This window comes from Alnus glutinosa, chromosome 13 (genome assembly GCF_958979055.1).
Source record: "Alnus glutinosa chromosome 13, dhAlnGlut1.1, whole genome shotgun sequence".
Lineage (NCBI taxonomy): Eukaryota > Viridiplantae > Streptophyta > Magnoliopsida > Fagales > Betulaceae > Alnus > Alnus glutinosa.
Genome location: NC_084898.1, coordinates 25,497,335 through 25,517,828, shown reverse-complemented (window position 1 = coordinate 25,517,828; position 20,494 = coordinate 25,497,335). Strand labels below are relative to the sequence as shown.

At 34.7% G+C, this 20,494-nt stretch overlaps 2 protein-coding genes across 2 annotated transcripts; both read left to right on the top strand.

The window, feature by feature from the left end:
- Positions 1-2,253: 2,253 nt before the first annotated feature.
- On the top strand, positions 2,254-4,081 carry LOC133853768 (ankyrin repeat-containing protein BDA1-like). Its single transcript, XM_062289791.1, has 2 exons — positions 2,254-2,922; positions 3,182-4,081. The coding sequence occupies exons 1-2, from the start codon at positions 2,326-2,328 to the stop codon at positions 3,938-3,940; spliced, it is 1,356 nt and encodes a 451-aa protein (XP_062145775.1). The 5' UTR covers positions 2,254-2,325; the 3' UTR covers positions 3,941-4,081.
- Positions 4,082-15,314: 11,233 nt separating this feature from the next.
- LOC133853769 (ankyrin repeat-containing protein BDA1-like) lies at positions 15,315-17,277 on the top strand. Its single transcript, XM_062289792.1, has 2 exons — positions 15,315-15,997; positions 16,182-17,277. Exons 1-2 carry the CDS (start codon positions 15,401-15,403, stop codon positions 16,923-16,925), a joined length of 1,341 nt encoding a protein of 446 aa, XP_062145776.1. The 5' UTR covers positions 15,315-15,400; the 3' UTR covers positions 16,926-17,277.
- The last annotated feature ends 3,217 nt before the right edge of the window (positions 17,278-20,494 follow it).

The window sequence follows — 20,494 nt, the reverse complement described above, 5'->3', positions numbered from 1 at the left end:
TCGAGATCATATCTTAGTTTAATTAGGAAACATATATCAAGATTTCATTCTCTATCATACTTCTATAAAAAGAAAATATTTTAAATAATATTTGATTTAGATCGAGTTGATTGAGAATGATGTATCGATCCCAAGATATGTAGTACTCATGCTAAGTTGCTTTCTTAAATCAAATCATATAAAATCTCCAAGCTGGATTACATTTAGTTTTGCAAACGCCAACCAATTAATTAAGTATCTAGCCTTATCGCCCTTCTTTCATTTGGTTTATTAATTAAATTGTCTTTATCACTTCTAGATCGTCATAATGTCTAAATAAATAACGTTATTTTTCACGCTAATTTATCGCACTTTCGTTATGTTGGTTGTTAACGCAAAGTAATTGCCTTTCTATCGGTACAAATCATTTTTATGATCAATATATTACGTATCTGGCTGGGATTGTATGCAAAAGGGTTGCTTGTCACAAAACTGGAAATAGGTCGAGTATGAAAACAATACATATTAGATCAGGTGTTAGTTAGCTGTACGTCTCAGTTTTTAGCTTAGTTTAAGCAACTATATATATATGATTGATTGATTGACATATATAATACGGAAGTCTCTGTCAATTACTAGCTAGGGCTGCATGCAGTGTATGTAGAAATTAAAGCTTCCACCATTAATCTAGTCATAATCTAATAATATTGGCGATAATTTTCTTTTGCTTCTTGTGGTCTTCAGGCTCTCGTTTTTGTTAGTATAATCGTGTTTGTTGCAGTAAGTTGTCAATATATATACTTCACATGCATCGTATAGTACGTACGCAAATAATTTTTCCGCCTCGAGCTATATATTCCTACGTAGTGACATATATACCTATAGGGTATAGATCAAGTTACTGGTTTCTTAATTAATTTGAAGGGTTGCTGTCACAAAGTCTAATTAATTATGACGAATTGGTTGAAAACAAAGAATAAAAATGTAATGACAGCAAATGATGGAACAACTTCAACAACTTCAAGTTCTCGATCATCAGGTTACATTGATGTTCCATGGAAACTGGGGGTTTAATTTCCCTTGGTATCATCTTTCTCGAGGAAGAAATTTTCATTGCATACAACCTTAGGGGTAATACTAAAAAGAAACTTATGTTCTCTTTGAATTCTCTCAAAATTAATATAGTTTTTAAAATTATTATCAGATGTGTTATAGATTAGTATTATTGAATTTGATTAATTGATAATTTTAAAAGTTATATTAATTTTGAAAAAATTTAAAAAAGACATGAATTCTCGTTATAGCTAGCATTGCTCCGACCCTAGAGCCTCACAGAAATACATGATTGTTTCCACCAAATTTAAATATATTAAGTTTGGATTGTCAGGCCTCAAAAACCCTCAGTGAGAACTTTTAGGACTAAATATATTTCCCAATTAAGGCAACCGGAATACCACCCTTCCTCTACCAAACCTAATACAAATAATTTGGTGATGTATATGAAGGTTTTGCTCCCTGATAAGATGAGATTGTATTCATCGGAAATGGATCTTCTCCATTTCAAGTGAAATGGAAAGGTCAGGATCCTATTCCGTATTTATCAACTCCATTACAAAGGAATGTACACTTAAAGTAGATGTATGTATTCTTTTGGCAACAATAAAGAATCAAATATTAGTGCCTGAAATTCCGTCAAAAGAAAAGGGTTTAATTTCTTTAGGAACATGCTGTCTCATGCTGACATGTTTTTAGGATCTTTCCTTTAATTTCACGCGTGCATCTCATTTTTAAATTTATAATTAAATTTGTAAGACTGATATATACATATATATATATATAAAAAGAGATGTATGTGTATCATTTATCTTCCCACGAATTAAGCCTACTTCTTTCCCTTTTTATATTTTTTTGGTGAGGCCACTAAACCCACTTTTTTTTTAGCTTGTTTGTGAGCCCACCAAGCACACTTTTTTTTTTTTGAGCCCTCTAAGCCCACTAAGCTCACCTTTCTTTTCTTTATCTTTTTCTTTATTGTTTTTTCTTTAGCCCACATGACCACATGCTTATAGGAATATATCTCCTGCCTCCCACTCAGGTCTCCAGAGTTTCCCTCTTTTATAGGCATATTAATTAATTTGTATGCATTAACCGATCAACCTCTAATCGGTTTGGGGAGTTTTCTTTTCTTCAAAAGTTGCAATTTACAAATAATAGTGAGGTATGCAGATCTGATCTGATCCTATAAATAGAAGGCGGCCAATAGTAGTACTACAGTCCCAACATTTTAAAGTTTTTAAGCCATCTCTTCTTTAACTGTTTGACTGACTATCAGTCGCGTAAGTAAGAATGGAGCAGAATTTGAGGGATGCCGCTCAGCAAGGAAGTATTGATGCCTTGTACTCATTGATACAGAGAGATGCTTATATTTTGGACAAGATCAATGCAATTCCATTTGTTGAGACTCCTTTACACATAGCTGCATCTGCAGGGCACACCCAATTTGCCATGGAGATTGTGCGGTTAAAGCCGTCATTTGCTAAGAAGCTTAATCAAGATGGCTTCTCCCCCATGCACCTTGCTTTGCAAAATAAGCAAACCCAACTGGTGCTGCTGCTGCTTGATGTTGATGACGACCTTGTTCGTGTCCAGGGAAGGGAGGGTGTGACTCCTTTGCATTACGTAGCTCAAACAGGAAACCTCAATCTTTTGGCTGAATTTCTAAAAGTTTGCCCCAAATCTATTGAAGATGTAACAATTCGAAGAGAGACTGTCCTGCATATTGCCCTCAAATACAACATGCTCGATGCTTTTCGGCTCGTGTTGGGTTGGCTTCGGCGGGCCTGGTTTAGAAATGCCTCACTGTGGGAGAAGAAGTTGCTGAACTGGCAGGATGAGGAAGGCAACACTGTGTTGCATATTGCAGTATCCCAAAATCAACCCCAGGCAAGTTCTCTCCACTCATGTTTTCTACTAAAGAAGGTGAATATATATATATAGTGGAGGTATATATATCTTGCTGTGCAAAGAGGTTACTGTAAGGATTCAATCACTGCAGAAACATGCAAATTAAAATTGTCGTCAAATGATTTTACTTGAATATTTTATGTTTTTTTTTTCTTTAATTTATATCATTTACTTTTGTTTTTGTCGACCACTTTCAAGTTTGCTTTAGACTATGATTGTGCATCTTTATATCATGCAGATTGTGCGATTGTTATTGAACTTTAGGTCATTCTTTCACTGTAAAGTTGATATAAGCGCCAAAAATTCAAGAGGCCTTACAGCGTTTGACATGTTGCAAGGGGATAACCAACAGATCATCAAGGATATGCTACGTCGTGCTAGTTGTTTCAGTACTTTGCATCTTCCGAGAGTTGCATCTAATGCAGATTACTTGAAATCTCCTGTCCCAATTGACGAGAAGATATACATAGTGTTTCTCCGTCAGAGAACCAACATGACAAACGACACGCGCAATGTCTTACTGGTGGTTGCAGCGTTGCTTGTAACAGTCACCTTCCAAGCAACACTCAGCCCCCCTGGCGGAGTTTGGCAAGATGACTCCTCTCCTACAACCAATACGTCCAATAGCATTGCCCCGGCCAGTCCAACCTCACACTCTGCGGGGACAGCAATCATGGATGAATACCTTTTCTTTATACTCGCGGCTTTAAATCTTATATCCTTTTGTGTAACAGTCTTTACAATATTCGTCCTTCTCCCTGGTGGTTTTAGAAGTGGGTTGTTCATCGTACCCCTTTATATCCTCTCTTTGTGTTTTGTCGCGTCATTACTGATCACAGCTCCCGTAGACATTAAGGGAGGTCATCCGGCGGCGATGTCCTTCATGTTTTCTCCTCTGATGGTTCTGTTTTTAGAAGCCATTGTGAGGTTGAGGCGAAGAAAACTTTTCCAGGCCTTTCTTCCCAAGCTAAAACTGCTTGACCCAACTCTTTTATAGATCGATCGGTGGGATTAATTCGCTAATCCCCCAACACAGTTGGGTGCGGCGCCGGGTCTGTAACACACCCGAAGTGATGTTAATCTTTTGAGATGTATTTTGCTGAGTTTTGTGTATGTAAATGATGGTATGGGTATGGAATAGGAGGAATTGTTGTATTTAAATTATGGAATTACAATTGATCGATTTGATCGATTCAAGATGATCAATCTCCTTCTAACAAAATTAAGATTCTAAGTTAATCAAGAATTATGAATTAAACTATCAAGCTTACATTTCATGTCAAAGGTTCGGAATGAATAAAAAAATAAAGTAGTGGGCCTTTTATTCTATTGTAACAACCCGCTTTTTACAAAAAACGTAAGTGAAAATTTCGATTTTCACGTATCATTATGATGTCATCAGAGTTAAATAATTGGCAGCAGAATATATTTTTTCTTTAAAAACTATGAAACATAACATGACAGAGCTGACTGAATTACCTCATTATATTAAAACATGAATCATGAGTTCTAATATAATAAATACACTCAAAGCAATAACATATGTGCTACATGCGACACTTAATAAATAACCATTATTTTATCCTACATATCAAATATTACATATTAAAAGTCTTAGTCTTAAACACAAATGCTATTATTTGTATCGTTCATTCCATCCTACAAAAACTCGTATGTGGTTGTGGTTAACACCACAATCTCATACTGTTGGAACAGTGAATCAACTGTCTCTAATAACATAATAAAATACTGAATCATTTAAAAGTACACCACACAATATTATGATGACAGTTATATGTATGCATGATCTTTGTCTTTGCCTTAAGACTTTAACCTGCAGTCTATTTATTACTTATTGCCTTAGGACTTAAGCCATCGATCTTAATCCTGATTAGTGCTAGAGGACTCTGACCTTGTTCTTATCATTATTGGTGATTACTGATCAGTGCTTGAGGACTTTAACCACCTTTGGTCTTATTTGAACCTATGGTTTGAATTAGCACTGCCTTGAGACTCCAACCGTCGGTCTTTTGCCATGGGACATTAACCTTCGGTCTTCAAGGTTGATTGATGCCTTGGGAATCTAGCCCGCAGTTTATGATCCATTAGTGCCTTAGGATGTCAACCCTTGGTTTTTTTATTAACAAGTTCATATCTTCTTACAGTAAATATGCAATGACAGTTTATCAATATGTTCACCATTCATGACAATAAAATAGACATGGTTCCAAACAAAATGCCAAACAACTTGTATACAATTAAATAAAACATACATCACAAAGTTATTAAAGACTACTACGTATCATCAATAAGTAAGAAGTACTCACAGTTATTTCTTTGCTTCAGAAAATTGTTCACACAAATATTAGTTGCAATATAATTTAACACAAATAATAGTGAATAATCCACTAATAAACTCATATTAATAATATTTTCATTTTTATTCTTTAAACCTTAACAGAATCTCTAACATCATTTAAATATAACAATGGCATATAAAATTGGTTAATTATAATGCCGTATATTTCATGTGGGTATTATAACAACATTTATTATTAAATGACCAAAATAAAATTTTTCATTAAAAACGGTTATTTACATAAAGATCGTCTTAAAAACATCTATAATCATAATGACTTTTTATATAACAGCCATATATCATATATGTAAATCACATAAGTATAATATCCTACTTTTATAAAAATAGATATAATATTTAATATAACTAATTTGTCACAGTTATAAAATAATTCCAATTTTATATTCTATAAAATTTAGAAGAATAATAACATTAATATTAATAATGCTTAATATTACTTTTAAAACAATTGGGCAGTGCAACGGCGTTTTTATAAAATATTGACTTTTCATTTGGGTATCACAATGATGTGTTTTATAAATCATTTGCGCCACAAGAAAAGTTCAGTTTATTACAAACTTTAAAACAAAGCTTTATTAAATATCATTTTTCTTTATTTATCTTTTCTTTTCCTTTTCTAACCCCCCCCCCTCTTTTTTTTTTTTGGTCCTTTTCTAGAGACTACTTTTTGTTCATTTTCTCTACAATCACCGAACACTAGGCTTGGCAATTTGGGTTGGCGTGTCAACCCATCGAGTTAGCGTGTCAATCCGTTTAGTTAATTTGATAAAAAAATGTGTCATTAACGCATCATAAATATGTCATAAACAGGTTAATGAGTCATAAACGTGAACATATTGACGGGTCATAAACGAGTCATTAAGGAGTTATAAACGTATCATAAATGGGTTATAATTTAAACTCAAACCCTATATATTCGTGTCGTGTTCATATCAAATTCACGAATAGTGTAAAAATTGCCTAAGCCTGCTGAACATACACTTTTCCTTTTATCTTTTCTGTTTCTATCATCTTGCTTTTCCTTTTCTATAAGTTGACCGATTCTCCTCCTCTTTTATCTTTGTTTTTGTTTGTTTCTTTTTTTTTGTTCTTCCTCTTTATTTCTTATCTTATCTTTTCCTCTTCTACTTTTTTTTTTTTCTTCCTTATCTGTACCTTTCTCTCTTCTCAATTCTTTTCTTTTACTTTATCTTCTTGCAGGTCGAACCCGAGACACCAAAGAGAGAAGGAGAAGAGAGTTAGAGAGGAAGAGACTTACCCAATGAAAGTTGTAGGCCCGAGAGTGAGGAGACAGAGAAGAGATTCTTCTCTTCTGTGTTGCTGGCCGTGACGAATCAAAGGGAGAGGGAGATGAGAGCTTCTTTTCAAAAGAGAAGCAGAGAGAAATAAAAGAGTTGCAGAAAAACAGAGAGGAAGGAGAGAAATTGAGCGTGAGACCTGAATGGAGGCTCTTCTTTTTATAGAGTATTCGAACAGCTTAGATCCATTTGAATTGGAATTGATCTAATGGCTGCGTTGTAAACTTGCTCAGCAAGTTGGTGCGCTGGAGGTGACGACCTGTTGCAAGGAAAGAAATATCTGTTTAGAAGGAAGAAGGAAAAAACGAGGAAGAGGAGCTGCACTTGACCTTGGAGAAGCTTGGACGATCAGGATCCACTTGGATTAAACCCATCCATGGCTGACATAAGGGCAGATGTCCAGTGCAGGTTGAAGGAATAAAAACCATCAAATATCTCTTTTCATCAACGAATCAATGAATTAGTATTTAGGTTCTAACTAAGTTTTCCTTTGCCTTCCTCTTATAGCAAATGGATTGGGCATCACGTTAAGGCTGGCCGGGTTTGTATTATCACGTATGGGCTGGGCTCTTAAAGAAACAAAATAAGCCCATAAATTATTAATGTTTAATTTTCATCCAAAAAAAAGGTAATATTTTTCGTTGGTGTTTTCATACCCTTAACGGAGTCCAAAAATTATGAAATTCGGAGAATAGCTAAAGAACTTCGAGACAAGCGTTCTGGCTTTTGAATCGGCCAAAACGGAGTTCGTTTGACCTTATTTTCATTATTCAAAAGTTTAAGGTCTGTTTAAACTTTTATTAAACTTGAATTATAAACGCTTTTTAATCAACGAATATTTATTTTTATAAATATTCATATATATTCTTTTGTTTTATTAATAAGTCTTAAAATATAATTTAAAACATTATATTTTATGTGTTAAAATTTGGGGCGCTACATCTATAGTCTACTTGTATGATAGCTCAGTCCAATGCAGTTATAACCAATTTATAACTCATTTGTCCAAAATTTATGCGATTAAACCCATTTATACAAAGTTACTAAGTACTTGTTAAGTAATTCAGCTTACATGTAGACATGTGATACAGTCAACCATTCACTTAATTGGCTAGTGAAAGAATTATAATTGATCAACGAAAAAATTAAGCCAAACAGTTAGTTAACCGATTCTATTAGAATAATTTCCAATATGATATCCATTGATTTAGTTTTCTTGCAGGTTTCTCTTCAATTCTCTATCTTATTTGGTTTACCTTGCTTTCTTTATCACGCCATACAAATACCATCCATTGTAATATTCAATACAATAAGATTAGCAGAAATTCTTGTGTTCTCTATTTTTCTTTTTTTCTTACAATATTTCATTCTTTCTCTTATATTTAATTATTTATTTTTATATAGTATTATAGTCACTTTTTTGTGGGATTTAACTAGTGTCTTCTTCTGCTGTTTTTTCGGCATATATTGTCTCCTTAATTCTTGGTGTTTTTTCCGGTGATCTCATATTTGGTCCAAGCATCTTTTCAAGTGAGTAACCGTACTGCACCAATCAAAAGTTTGGAATCTAGGCCCCGTTTGAAAATTCCTTTCCCCTTTCCTTCCCTTTGAAATTTGTTTTTAATGATTGAAAAATAGGATTGATGTGATATAAAGTTGAAATAATTTATATGAAAAAGTGAGAAAATTTGTATTATAGTGAGTTTTTTATTTAAAAAGTAATAAAAAAGTGTAGATGTAATATAAAAAATGAAAAAAAGTAAGAAGGTTTTGAAATTGATATTTTTTGGGAGAAGTGAAGGGGAAGGGAGGGGAGGGGAGGGGAATGGAGATTTCAAATGGGGCCCTAAACTTTCTAATTTGCTGAAATTAGTCCGGTTAGAGCTCATGCGCGCATCACATGTCGGCTCAAAAGATGCCAATTCAACCACGTGCACGCGCCCACGCACCGCCACATACCTCCAGCCTTCCTCCAAACCACCAATCCCAATTAATCTCCTCCTTTCTCTGCCTCCTCCTCAAGTCAAATTTCTTGGCTTTGTCCCCGATCCATAATACCTTTAAATGTTATAACCTTTAATCTTTCATTATTTTTGAAAAAAATGCATGCCTATATTTAAACTTAAAAAAATGTCAATTTATGATATCTATTTTTTAATTTTTTCAATTTCAACTCTCCATTAGAATTTTTCGTTGAATCCTATCAAAATTTTCAAAATACCCCTATGTTTATTTTTTAAAAAGAATTTAGGCATGAGTGTTTTTTCAAATTCAATTAAATTTTGATTAATACCTAAAATTTAGAAAATTTTTTTTTTCCCTTAAAAATCTTAAGAAAATGATAAAAGATCATGGTTATAAATAAAGTTTTTCCGACGTTTAATCTCACACAACATCATAATGCTTTGCTAATTCATTCGAAACGCATAATCTGAAGGGGATTGCAAAATACACATTACATTCTTTTTAGGCTACGAATTACAAATCATATTACGTTACTGTTAAAAAATAGTTCATGTTATGATTGTTATCATCTGTGTTAATTTAAAAGTCCATTGTCCTCATAGTACATACCTAATCCATGTAATCGTCATTTAATGTAATGGAGTAATTATACGAATGTCCTTAATTAACAACGTAAGCCAAACACAAACTTTTGTGCAAGAAAAGAAATAAAAGACTAAATTAATGACATTTTAAAGGAGAAAATAAAGAAAGAAGCTAGCCTAACACATGTAGACTACATAAATCATCAACCCAGCCCGGGGACCGATTCTTCTTTCACCAACGAACTAGCTGCTTTGGCTCTGGGGGGTGGGGTACCCGGTGTAAGCACACTGCGGCCGATTTATGTACGGTTTGGGTCAAGCAGTTCCGATCTTCGAACAAAGGCCTTGACGAGTATTATTACCTCCAGCAGCACAAAGGAAATAAAAAACGACAACAATAAAAAAGCACAGCACAAGGAAACTACAAAAAAGTAATCCTCCCACCATGAAATTGGTGAAGATCTCGGAAATGTGATGTAGAATGAGAGGATAAAACACAGTAGTGATAGGGTACAAATGGGCCCGGCTAACAGAAAATGACCAAAAGGAAGGAGGTATAATATTGCAGAGATTGCAGCAAAAAAGAATGAACCAGTAAAATAACATGAGTACTGTCAAAGAGTTTTCGAGCATGAATAATGTCCTCGTAAAATGGGGCAGTGGTTTAACTTCTATTTCTATACTAACGTTGGTCGGAGCTATGCTTTGATCATAGGTGTTAGTTATCTAGCAAAATTCCTTCAGGGAGCTTGAGTTCTGTCTGGAAGCGGATTGTTATAAGCAACACAACAACCACCAAAAACGCCGCGCACATTTCAGTTGTGATTTGCGATCTTTGACGGCCGGAGGAAATATATATTTAAGCTGCAAGAGGCCATACAAAATGCTATATTTATAGAGCTTATGAAATATAATCTTAATCAAATTTATTAATTTATGGTGATTCAATATCATCAAATTCTTAAATTCAAGGTCGTGGTGGGACCATGGAGCACATTCCAGAGGCCATAGGGGCTGGGGAGCCATGGAAGTTGAGGATTGTAAGAAATTGAAGGAAAATGAATAAGAAAAATGCTTGGTAGCTAGTTTGGCCCTAAGCATTTTCTCTGTCGGGCCACGTATTAAAAAGGGTCTCACTTGGCCTGAGCCTTAAGATTCTAAATAAAGGCTCAAATTAAGTTGCTTGGCCCTAAATGAAGGCATGTCTTAGCCTTAAAATCAGCCCCTCAATCCGCGTTCAATGTTGGTCGACCCGATAACCCGACCATGGCTTTTAATTTATAACTAAATACAAGTATATTAACTACAAACTAGGAATAATCATCAAAACAAAAATTAGTTTTAAAAAATTAGAAATCAATCTAAAAAGCTTTAGAGAAGGCCGGCCGACTCTAAGTAGTAGAATATGTAAAATAATGGTTTTTTCTTATAATCATCTAACCAAGAAACAATTGGTCTCCTTTTGGAGGAAGAAATTTCCATTACTTCATACAACCCAAAAGCCTCACAGAAATTGAAGTCAAGGTTATGGAGTATGTCACACGAATTGATAGTTTTCACTACGGGTGAAAATGCGAATGCGATTATTAGTAATAGTTGCATCCACATCCGTATCTGTAAAATACGGTATCACTTTTAGGTAGTCGCATCTGTGCCATACGATTACAATATACATCTGTGCGGTTATTATCAGTTATCTGCATATGAGGTAATTGACGTTTTGAATTATTATCTAAATCTATATGTAAGATTAAATAATGCGGTTATTACTATATGCACGCTTAAATAAATTAAGATTTCACTTGTTACACAATTTACGATTTTCAACCATAGATGGTTATTGTTTCATAGAGTAATCGGGATTTGATTACCCAAAGAAAAGAAAAACAATAAATGTAGTGAGGTATGACTTTGAGATGATAGTGAAAAAAAAAAAAACCTAACATAACCTAAAGGTCTTAAACTTACCAAATTCAAAACGACATTATTTTAGTAAATTTAATTAAATATATATAATATATATTATATATTATATATAAAGGGAATGCGGATTTGCATACTTTAAAACCGTTATCTTCATCCGCATGTGCAGATAACAAATAGCAGTTAGGTACGGATAGCGGATATGGACGGTTATTATCTACCCATTTTTCACCCATAATTTCCACCAAATTTAATTCGGAGCGTGGATCGTCAGCGGAAACCAAACAAAGGATTCAAAAATCCGTAGTGCAAGCTTGCCTGAAGCCTTGGTTGGGCATTTTGTCCGCTCTACAAATTAAATTGTTGGAACTCAAAAGGCAAAAAGAATACTTTATATATATATATATAGGTACTCCAAAATAAGGTGTGATTTGGTATTCATCAACTCTATCCACTTCATTAGGAGGAATGGCCTTTGAATGAAGTGGCCGGATCTCGATGTGTATTTTAACACATATTATCATTTTCATTTTTTTGAGTGATTTTTAAAATTATTATTAGACTAAAATTTAATAATAATTTATCTCAAATCTAATGATAATTTTAAAAGCTATTAAAAAAAAAAATGTGTAATTAATAATAACCTTGAAAAAAAACTTTGATACAACAAGTTGTACATTAACAATTGTAAAATAAAAGTTAAGCCTGATTATCTTATATAAACTTAACTAATTATAGTCAAACGTGGTCCCACTTTTGAGGTTACCAAATCCGGGAAATGAGGGGCAGGCATTTGGTGACACGACTCTTGCATGGGCTTTGCAGCATCCGTGGTTATGTTGATAATTGGGTTGGGCTTAAACCCTTAACTCTTAAGGCTTAAAATAATAAGAAAAGTTGAAGCCGCTTTGGGGGTAGGTGAAGACATTGGTCATACAGGCTGCATCCAGCCATCAAAGTTGTCCGTCATGTCGTGGTAGGTAAAACCCTTAGAAAAGTAGCACACCACAAACAAAACAACCACATTAAGCTCGGCCCACCACGAACATCCAAACCCATCTCACCAACCAAACCAAATACCAATCTTCTCCTCCTCCACCAACTTTCGCCCTCAAAACAAATTAAACAATACCAAAAAACCGCGTCCTTTTCTTAGATGGAAAATGCTAAGATGCACCATTCATCTCCCCCCTCGTCACCCTCTTTTCCTTAAAAAAAAATGATTTTTATTATAAAAGGATGATGAGGAGGGAATGAGTAGGGGATGTGTAGAAGGGCTCTTCTTAGATTAGGTGAAGGAACTTCCTCCAATTCAGTTAAGAGGAAATCTGTCTTTTTCTTATAGTATAGGAAAATGATTCTTCTATATTTTTCGTACACTTTTCTCACACTTCATCCTACGTAGAGTTTTTTTTTTCATTTTTTTTTTTTTTTTTTTTATCAACCAATTTTTAGTGAGAGAGATTTAAAATGAAAAAAAAGAAAGAAAAAGAAGACGCCACCGTATGATGAGGTGCTGGAGGGATATATGAAAGATGTAGGTATTAGTTGAAAGAATTTGAAAAGCTCTGTTTTGGTTAACTTAGAATAAAGGCAGAGATTTGTTCTTATTTATAACCGAAGAACCACATAGTGGTTCTCTCAACTTAAATAAATCAAAATTATCTTGAGCTGGTAATCTGAATCGATTTTGAGCCCCAAAGGCCAATATATTGTTTCCAGCTTTGCCTTTATATTTCAGTGTGTTTTAATCCTTTTGAGAGTATAAAAGTGTGAAGAAGTATCTTAATTTGAGTTTTTTACCAAACATGCAAGCTTTCTGTTTTTGCACAGGTTTTTAGATACTAAAAAGTATTTTTTAAACTCTTCACCACAATCCTAACCAGGCACTTAAAGCATCGTCAGCAAACTTTTCATATGGCTTATAATATATATATTAAGTCACTTTATCTGTTACATGAAAGTTTATTATAAAGAGTGTGATAGATAATCTGTTAAAATTTAGATTGAAAAACTAGTATTTAAAATAAAAATACATATTTTAAGTAGGTAAAATAACTTGAAGATGCTCTTAGCCTATCATGAAAACATATATTTTAACAGTGATTAAATAGAGTAAAAATATATAGTTAATACAAAAAGCTGACTTTGGTCAAAGCAGCACGCGCGCTACCTACAGATCGCCATGGTACAAGCCACAAGGAACCAAGGAACTAGGAAGGGGTTGGTGACAGCATCAACGTCGACAGTCAAGTGTACGAGGAAGGAGGACGACGCTGGTGGGAAAATGATAAAAATACAATTTTAGTATAATTATTGCATTACTTTAAAGTACATTGGGGTTGTGCACTAGTTATACTAAGGGTTGTGCATGAATCACAGCTCTTTAACTTCTTAATTTTTCAAATCCTCTATTCACGGCGGTTTAGCGGGTGGGATTTTAATTTCCATTTTTAAGTGATTTTTTAGATTAGGTAGGATCTCTTGTCCCCTCTTTAACCAACAAAGTGTAGTGGTCGGGATTATAATTTCCATAAAGTAATATTTCTTAATCAATGCTAACAATTTTTTTTTTTAAAATCTATTTTTTTTTTTAAAATCAACTATTGAATATTTAAGGTCTACATGTAAGAAAATAAATCCACGTGCATGAGTCTTACCAATGTGTCTTAGTTGTATAAAAGTTATGCACTTTAAGTTATGCAAAAATCATTTTTCAAATTAAAAACAAAACAAGAAGACACCTTATAAAAAGAGAAATGTTAGGGTGTAAACTTCTCATCCCACTCTTATATGTGTAATGCTTGGGTACTCATTGGGATCCCACTCTTATCCCACCTTTACATATGTGGATCAATAATGTTAAAAAAATGAGGGTTCCACAACACTCTCTCTATTATCTGTCACATTATTAGTCCATCTATATAAGGGTAGGATAGAAATGGGATCCCAGTAGGTACCCAAGCATTTCCTTTACTCAAGCACAAACGTTCAACTCACATGTTGAAGAGGAAACCAAACTTTCATTCAATAATAATCAATTATCCTTCTTACATAGTATTCCTATTTATAGTGAAGCTCTAGGGGCTTGTAAAGGAATAAAATAATAGTAAAAAATATCATCAAATCCTCATAATGAGGGGAGATATGACGGAGAAGGTAATCTCATGATTTAAGGAAAAGTATGACAAGATAATTATCAAAAATAAAATATGGAAGTCAATAACTCTTCCATGATTTCTGCACAAAAATCCCCAGGAAATCCGCTCATCAGCCAACTGTCCCTGGCAGTCTTCAGTTTATCTTCACCACGAGGAGTCTTGGTTATTTGCCGAGTAAGACCGAGATGTGGTTCGGTCATTTAGGTCTCAGATATTAACCGAGACAGTTTTTAACTCCTCTCAACTATTTGCCCATCCAAAATCCCCATCTCAAATATTGTCTGAGAAAATACAATTAATGTTCTGAGACGCCTCTTCGGATTGTCCTACATCAGTCTTGGAGCCGATTCGAGAAATTTCATGTTTCGGTCTCGGCAACTTTAAGTCGACTCGGGAAATTCCATATCTGGGCCTCGTTAACTTAAAGTTGACTCGGCCTCGGAATGCTCTTCTGGACCCGACCTCGAGTTATCTCGGCCTTGGCATCTTTTTCCTTTTGTACTTCCAGTGCCAGCAAATAGCTTTCCTTACATATACTCGGTGCCAACGATACAATTGTCCATAAATTTATCCCGTTTAGCCATAATTCTGATGTCAAATCCAACCCTCTTGATAATAAGGGCATCTTGAAAACAAAATGGAAATTTCGTCCTACATGATTGTTAGACAAGTGATGACAAAACAAGGCAGGAATTGAAAGAGCAAATGAAGTTTGGGGATTGGGAAGGGTATTTATGTCAAGTTCTGAGTAAACGTCAAAGTCGTCTAGCCCCTCGTCTAGCCCCTCGTCTAGCCCCTCGTCTAGCCCCTCAGTCTTGAAAGTCGTCTAGCCCCTCGTCTAGCCCCTCGTCTAGCCCCTCAGTCTTCACGCGGAGAGTGTAGGAATTGAAAGAGCAAATGAAGTATGGGCAGGGTATTTATGTCAAGTTCCGAGTAAACGTCAAAGTTGTCAGTACCGTTTAAGCGTCATCAGATTCGTCGGTACCGTCCACTGATCAGCCATTCCTATAAAAAGGAGGACTTCTATCTAATAACTCTCCTCATCTCCTCATGGTAGCTGCATTAGTAGTCAGTTTTAACATTTTACTAATTCGATCTTAACGCATTTTCTTTGATCGGCTGATTATCACTCTTCTCTGCATTCTAATGGATCAGAGTTTGAGGGATGCTGCTCAGAAAGGAAGTATTGATGCCTTGTACGCATTGATACAGAGTGATGCAAAAGTTTTGGATAGGATCGACGAGATTCCATTTGTTGAAACTCCTTTACACACTGCTGCATTTGCAGGGCACACCCTGTTTGCCCTGGAGATCATGAGGTTAAAGCCCTCGTTTGCTAGGAAGCTTAATCAAAATGGTTTCACCCCTATGCACCTTGCTTTGCAAAATAACCAAACCCAATTGATGCTCCAACTACTTGATGTTGATGACGACCTTGTCCGTGTCCAAGGAAGAGAGGGTGTAACTCCTTTGCATTACGCAGCTCAAATAGGAAACCTCGAGGTTTTGGTCAAATTTCTAAAAGCCTGCCCCAAATCGATTGAAGATATAACACTTCGAAGAGAAACTGTCTTGCATATTGCCCTCAAATACGATATGCTTGATGCTTTTCGGCTCCTGCTTGGATGGCTTCGACGGGCCTGGTTTAGAGATGTCTCGCATTGGGAGAAGAAGTTACTCAACTGGCAGGATGAGAAGGGCAACACTGTGTTGCACATTGCAGCATCCAAAAACAAACCCGAGGCAAGTTCTCATTTTTTACTTGAGCTTTTAATTGGCTATTTTATGTTTTCCTTTTAATCCCTTTAATTAAATTATGTCATTGGCTTTTATTGTTGTCCCCTTTTCAAGTTTATTTTAGCATTTGCTTTCTTAATCGATAATAATATCGATGGCATTAGTGATTGTGGATATTTATATCACGCAGATTGTGAAATTGTTATTGAAATTCAGTACTGTTGATATAAACATCAAGAATTCAAGAGGTCATAAAGCGTTAGACATGTTGCAATTAGGGGGCGCCTGTCACCCACAGATCAATTGTGCGAGATGTTTAATTAGGAGGCTCAGGCTCTTGGTTTGTCCGAATGATGCAATAGCTGATGCAAAGTACTTTAAAGCTCCTGTCAGCTATGAAGAGAAGTTATACATAATGTTTCTCCGTCTGACAACGAAAGTCCCAAATGACATGCGCAATGTGTTGTTGGTGGTTGCTGCGCTGCTTTTCACGGTCTCCTTCCAAGCAGCAATCACTCCCCCTGGAGGAGTTTGGGGAGAAGACAAAATTCGTAGTGGTAGTTACGTTCACTTGGCAGGGACAGCAATCATGCGAAACCCCCTTTACGAGATACTCGCGGGTTTAAATGCTACATCCTTTGTTGTAACAGCCTTTACAATATTCCTCCTCCTCCCCAGTGGTTTTGGAACTCGGCTGTTCAGCTTACCCCTTTATACCCTCTCTCTGTTTTTTGGCTTGTCATTGTCCTACATAGATCCCAGAACCGATTTTCCAAGTGCAGTGGATAAGATGTGGGATAATTTTATCATTTATTCGGTGATCTCTCCTGCTGTGTTTATATGCTTGTTAGTTATTGTGAGTTTCAGGCGAAACAAACTTGTCGCGGCCTTTCGTCCAAAAGTGAAAGTGCTGGACACATCTCTTACAATGTGAGTTACACGTTAAGCAACTACGTACGTACGTACTAGCTTTATTAATTAGTTTGCATTGTTGGTGAAATTAAGAAGGATTTATGGAAAAGAATGGGGCAAACAGTACTTTGTTCATTGGTTCGTTCGGCAAGACGCGGGACTGGATCGTGGTACGTACTCATCAAGCCGCTCATGAGCCAGGATGATCGTGGCCCACGTACGACCTTGGTTGATTATTCATGTGTTACTAGCTAGCTGTGACGTACGTACCGCTTGTGATACGTCATTTGAGCCTCTTCTTTTTTTTTTCGTTTTTTCTTTTGGTGTGTTTGTGTGTTCCATGGGTGTAATGGAATCTCAGTCCGTGCAACTGCAATCTATATATATATATATATATATATATATGTTCATGATTTCTTATATTTTTTGTAACGCATCTGGTCCATGTATGATTATATATTCATATTATACTACGTACAGGGACAATGGACTGGATGGAAAATACCTAAGATTTGACTTCAATCAAACCTGGATGGAAAATATTTTATTATGAACAAAATATAGAAAAATATTAGAGAATATGTGAGATTGAGTTGAAAAATTGAGATATTACAGCAAAAAGCATAAAAAATAAAAAATAAAAAAAGTTTTTCTCATAAGTGTACGTGTTTTGACCCCTTTTAGAGTAAAAAAAGTCAAAAACAAAAAAGGGTAGTATTTTTAAAGTTTTTTTACCAAACATATCATTTTGTTTGGTACAATTTTTTAGGGATTATAAGTACTTTTTATCCTCATTGACACAATTTTAAACAAATTATTAGAGCATGTTTGAGATTGCATTGAAAAATATAGCTTTTAAAGAAAAAAAATATGGATTGTTAGAAAAAGCTTTATTTTAAATCTTTTTCCAAAAGTGGTTTTTTTTTTTTTTTTTTTTTTTTGTTGCCATTTTTAAACGAAAAAAGTTTTTAAAAATGTAATTTTGAAATCTGTTACCAAACATATTATCTTTTTACTTGGCATAGCTTTTTATATAATAAAAGTATTTTTTAAACTTATTAACACATTCCAAATTAAAACATGTTCTTAAAGCTTTTAATATATATATATATATATATATATATATATATATATATATATATATATATATATATATATATATATATATATATATATACAAAAAACAAAAAAATAAATAGAAAGAGCTTAAGTTTTAAGTTTTTTCCAAAAGTGTCTTAATCCTTTTTACATGTTACAATTGGAAGCCGCACGTGTATTCATCTTGAAATCCAGTGCACGTACGGCGTAAAAGATATGAACAAAGTCAGACGAGAGACAACTTTACACACCAGAGAAAAAAAAAGAAAAAAAGATAGGATGTGAAATTTATAATGACTGAGATTTAAAGTTGATATATATAATGATGTATATGTTTTTACATTATTTAATTTTTAAAAACACGTATTAGCACTAATTTTATTTACACCATCAAATGCACCAACTTTAAATCTTGACATTTTATTTGAAAAAATAATATTAAATGAAATGGAGAGGATCTTATTTTAGAAAAAAACTGGGTATTTGTTTGTATAATTTACGAAGATATTGCCAAAAAACAACTAATATAAAATACTAATTAATGAAATAATTTTGTTTATTGGGCATATACACGTTTCTTCAATTTTTATTTTTATTTTTTCATATATTTTTTTTTAAAATTCGATCACACAATCTCTTTATTAATGTGAAAAATTAATAATACTGCACTCAGTAGTTATTATGTCAAGAATGCATTGATGGACTTCCTCTATATGAATTTTTTCATCCATAAGAGAGTGTTTCCTTTGCTAGCCTATGAGCTATTCCATTTGCCTTACTTCTTGCATAATTAACACTCTAATTTTGCAAATTATTGAATATAATTTTGGCATTGTTAATCAATTCTTTTCCTTCATTCGTCGGTGTGTGCACCAATATTTTTAGTTATCATATGCATTTTGAAGACGTATCAATTTAATAAATCACATTAAAAAAAAATAAATTCATCCAGCACAATCTTAAATAAACAGGTCAGACCCTTCAACACTAACCAGCTAATTTCGTGTTCCGTTCGCGAATGGTGTAAAAAATTGCAAACCCTTATGTCACGTGTCGAGTTCGAATCATATTGATGCATGTTTATTATAAGACTATATAAGTCAACTTTAATCCAACCAATTTAATTAAACAGGTCAAACCTCCTCAACCTTAACTCCCTAGTTTTGTATTAAATTTAGGGTTAAACACATTTTTGGTCCCTGAATTTTGAAAACTTTATTTTTTAGTCATTGAGTTTCAATTCTCATCATAAATGAATTCTCAGTTTTGGGAAATGACCGAATTAATACCTCGATTAAGTTTTTCGTTCAAAAACTAACAGCCCGCCACGTGTTAACACCTGAGGGTTGACACGTGTTGTAGTATAAAAAAATAAAAATAAAAAATCTTTAAAAATTAATTAAAAAATTAAAAAAAATATTAAAAACTTGAAAAAAAAAATGTATAAAAAAAACAAAAAGAAGAGGGGTGGCCACCCCCATTTTGGCCAAGAGGGTGGCTCAACCCTGGATCCTTACTACTCTGAACCTGAATAGAAGAGATCGAGGATGAGAAATTTTGTGAGAATGCTACTAAAAACATGATTGGTACACTACGAAAAATCAGCAATTTCTAGATGGTTTCAAACCGTTTGGAACAAACTTTAGACGGTTTAAAATTGTCCAGAAATATGGGTTGGGAATTCGGGTTATGGACGGTTTGGGCAAAACCGTTAGGAATTCTAGACGGTTTTTCCCAAACTGTCTAAAATTAATTTTTGCACAAAATTGTCCAGAATCATTAATTATTATTATTTTTATTTTTATATTAATATCATTTTTTTTCCTTTATGTTAATATCATTTATTTATTTAGATAGCATCTAAACCCTAGTGCAGTCCTCCTCACCATCGATCTCCTCCCTCCTAGTCTTTCTTCCTCGCCGGCGATCGGCCCCACCTTCATTACTGACGGCGGAAAGTCCTCTCTCCTCGCCCGGTTGATCACTGTCACTGGTGACGGGAACTTCGTGTTCTCCGGCTTTTTTTGGCGGTCCCCCGGCAACGGAAGCGGTGAGTATTGCATGAACCTGTCGACGGCGACAATCGCCTTGAAGTTTTCGGTGGGCTTCCCTTACGAGTTCTCCGGTGACTCGAAGGGCAGGATATCTGACAGGTCGCCGAGCTCGGATTGCATCGGCGAGTGGAAGTTGAGCGACGAGTGTAGCGACTCCATGTGAGACAACGACGCGCGACTTTGAGTTCCTCGACGACAATTTCTTCATGGTTGCTTTGTTGTGTTGGCTTTGGTAGCTGGTAGTCTCCTTTTAAGTGGCGGGTAAGGAGGAGGGAAATGCGTAAAGTTTTGGAGACAAAAATATTTTGAAAGAAATTGAATTGAAACTGTGTTCATATAAATGCAGGAATTGAGCTTACAATATGTGCAAACGGTTTGGGACCAAACTGTCTATAATAGTTACAGATGGTTTTTTGAAAACTGTCTTTAATTCTTATAT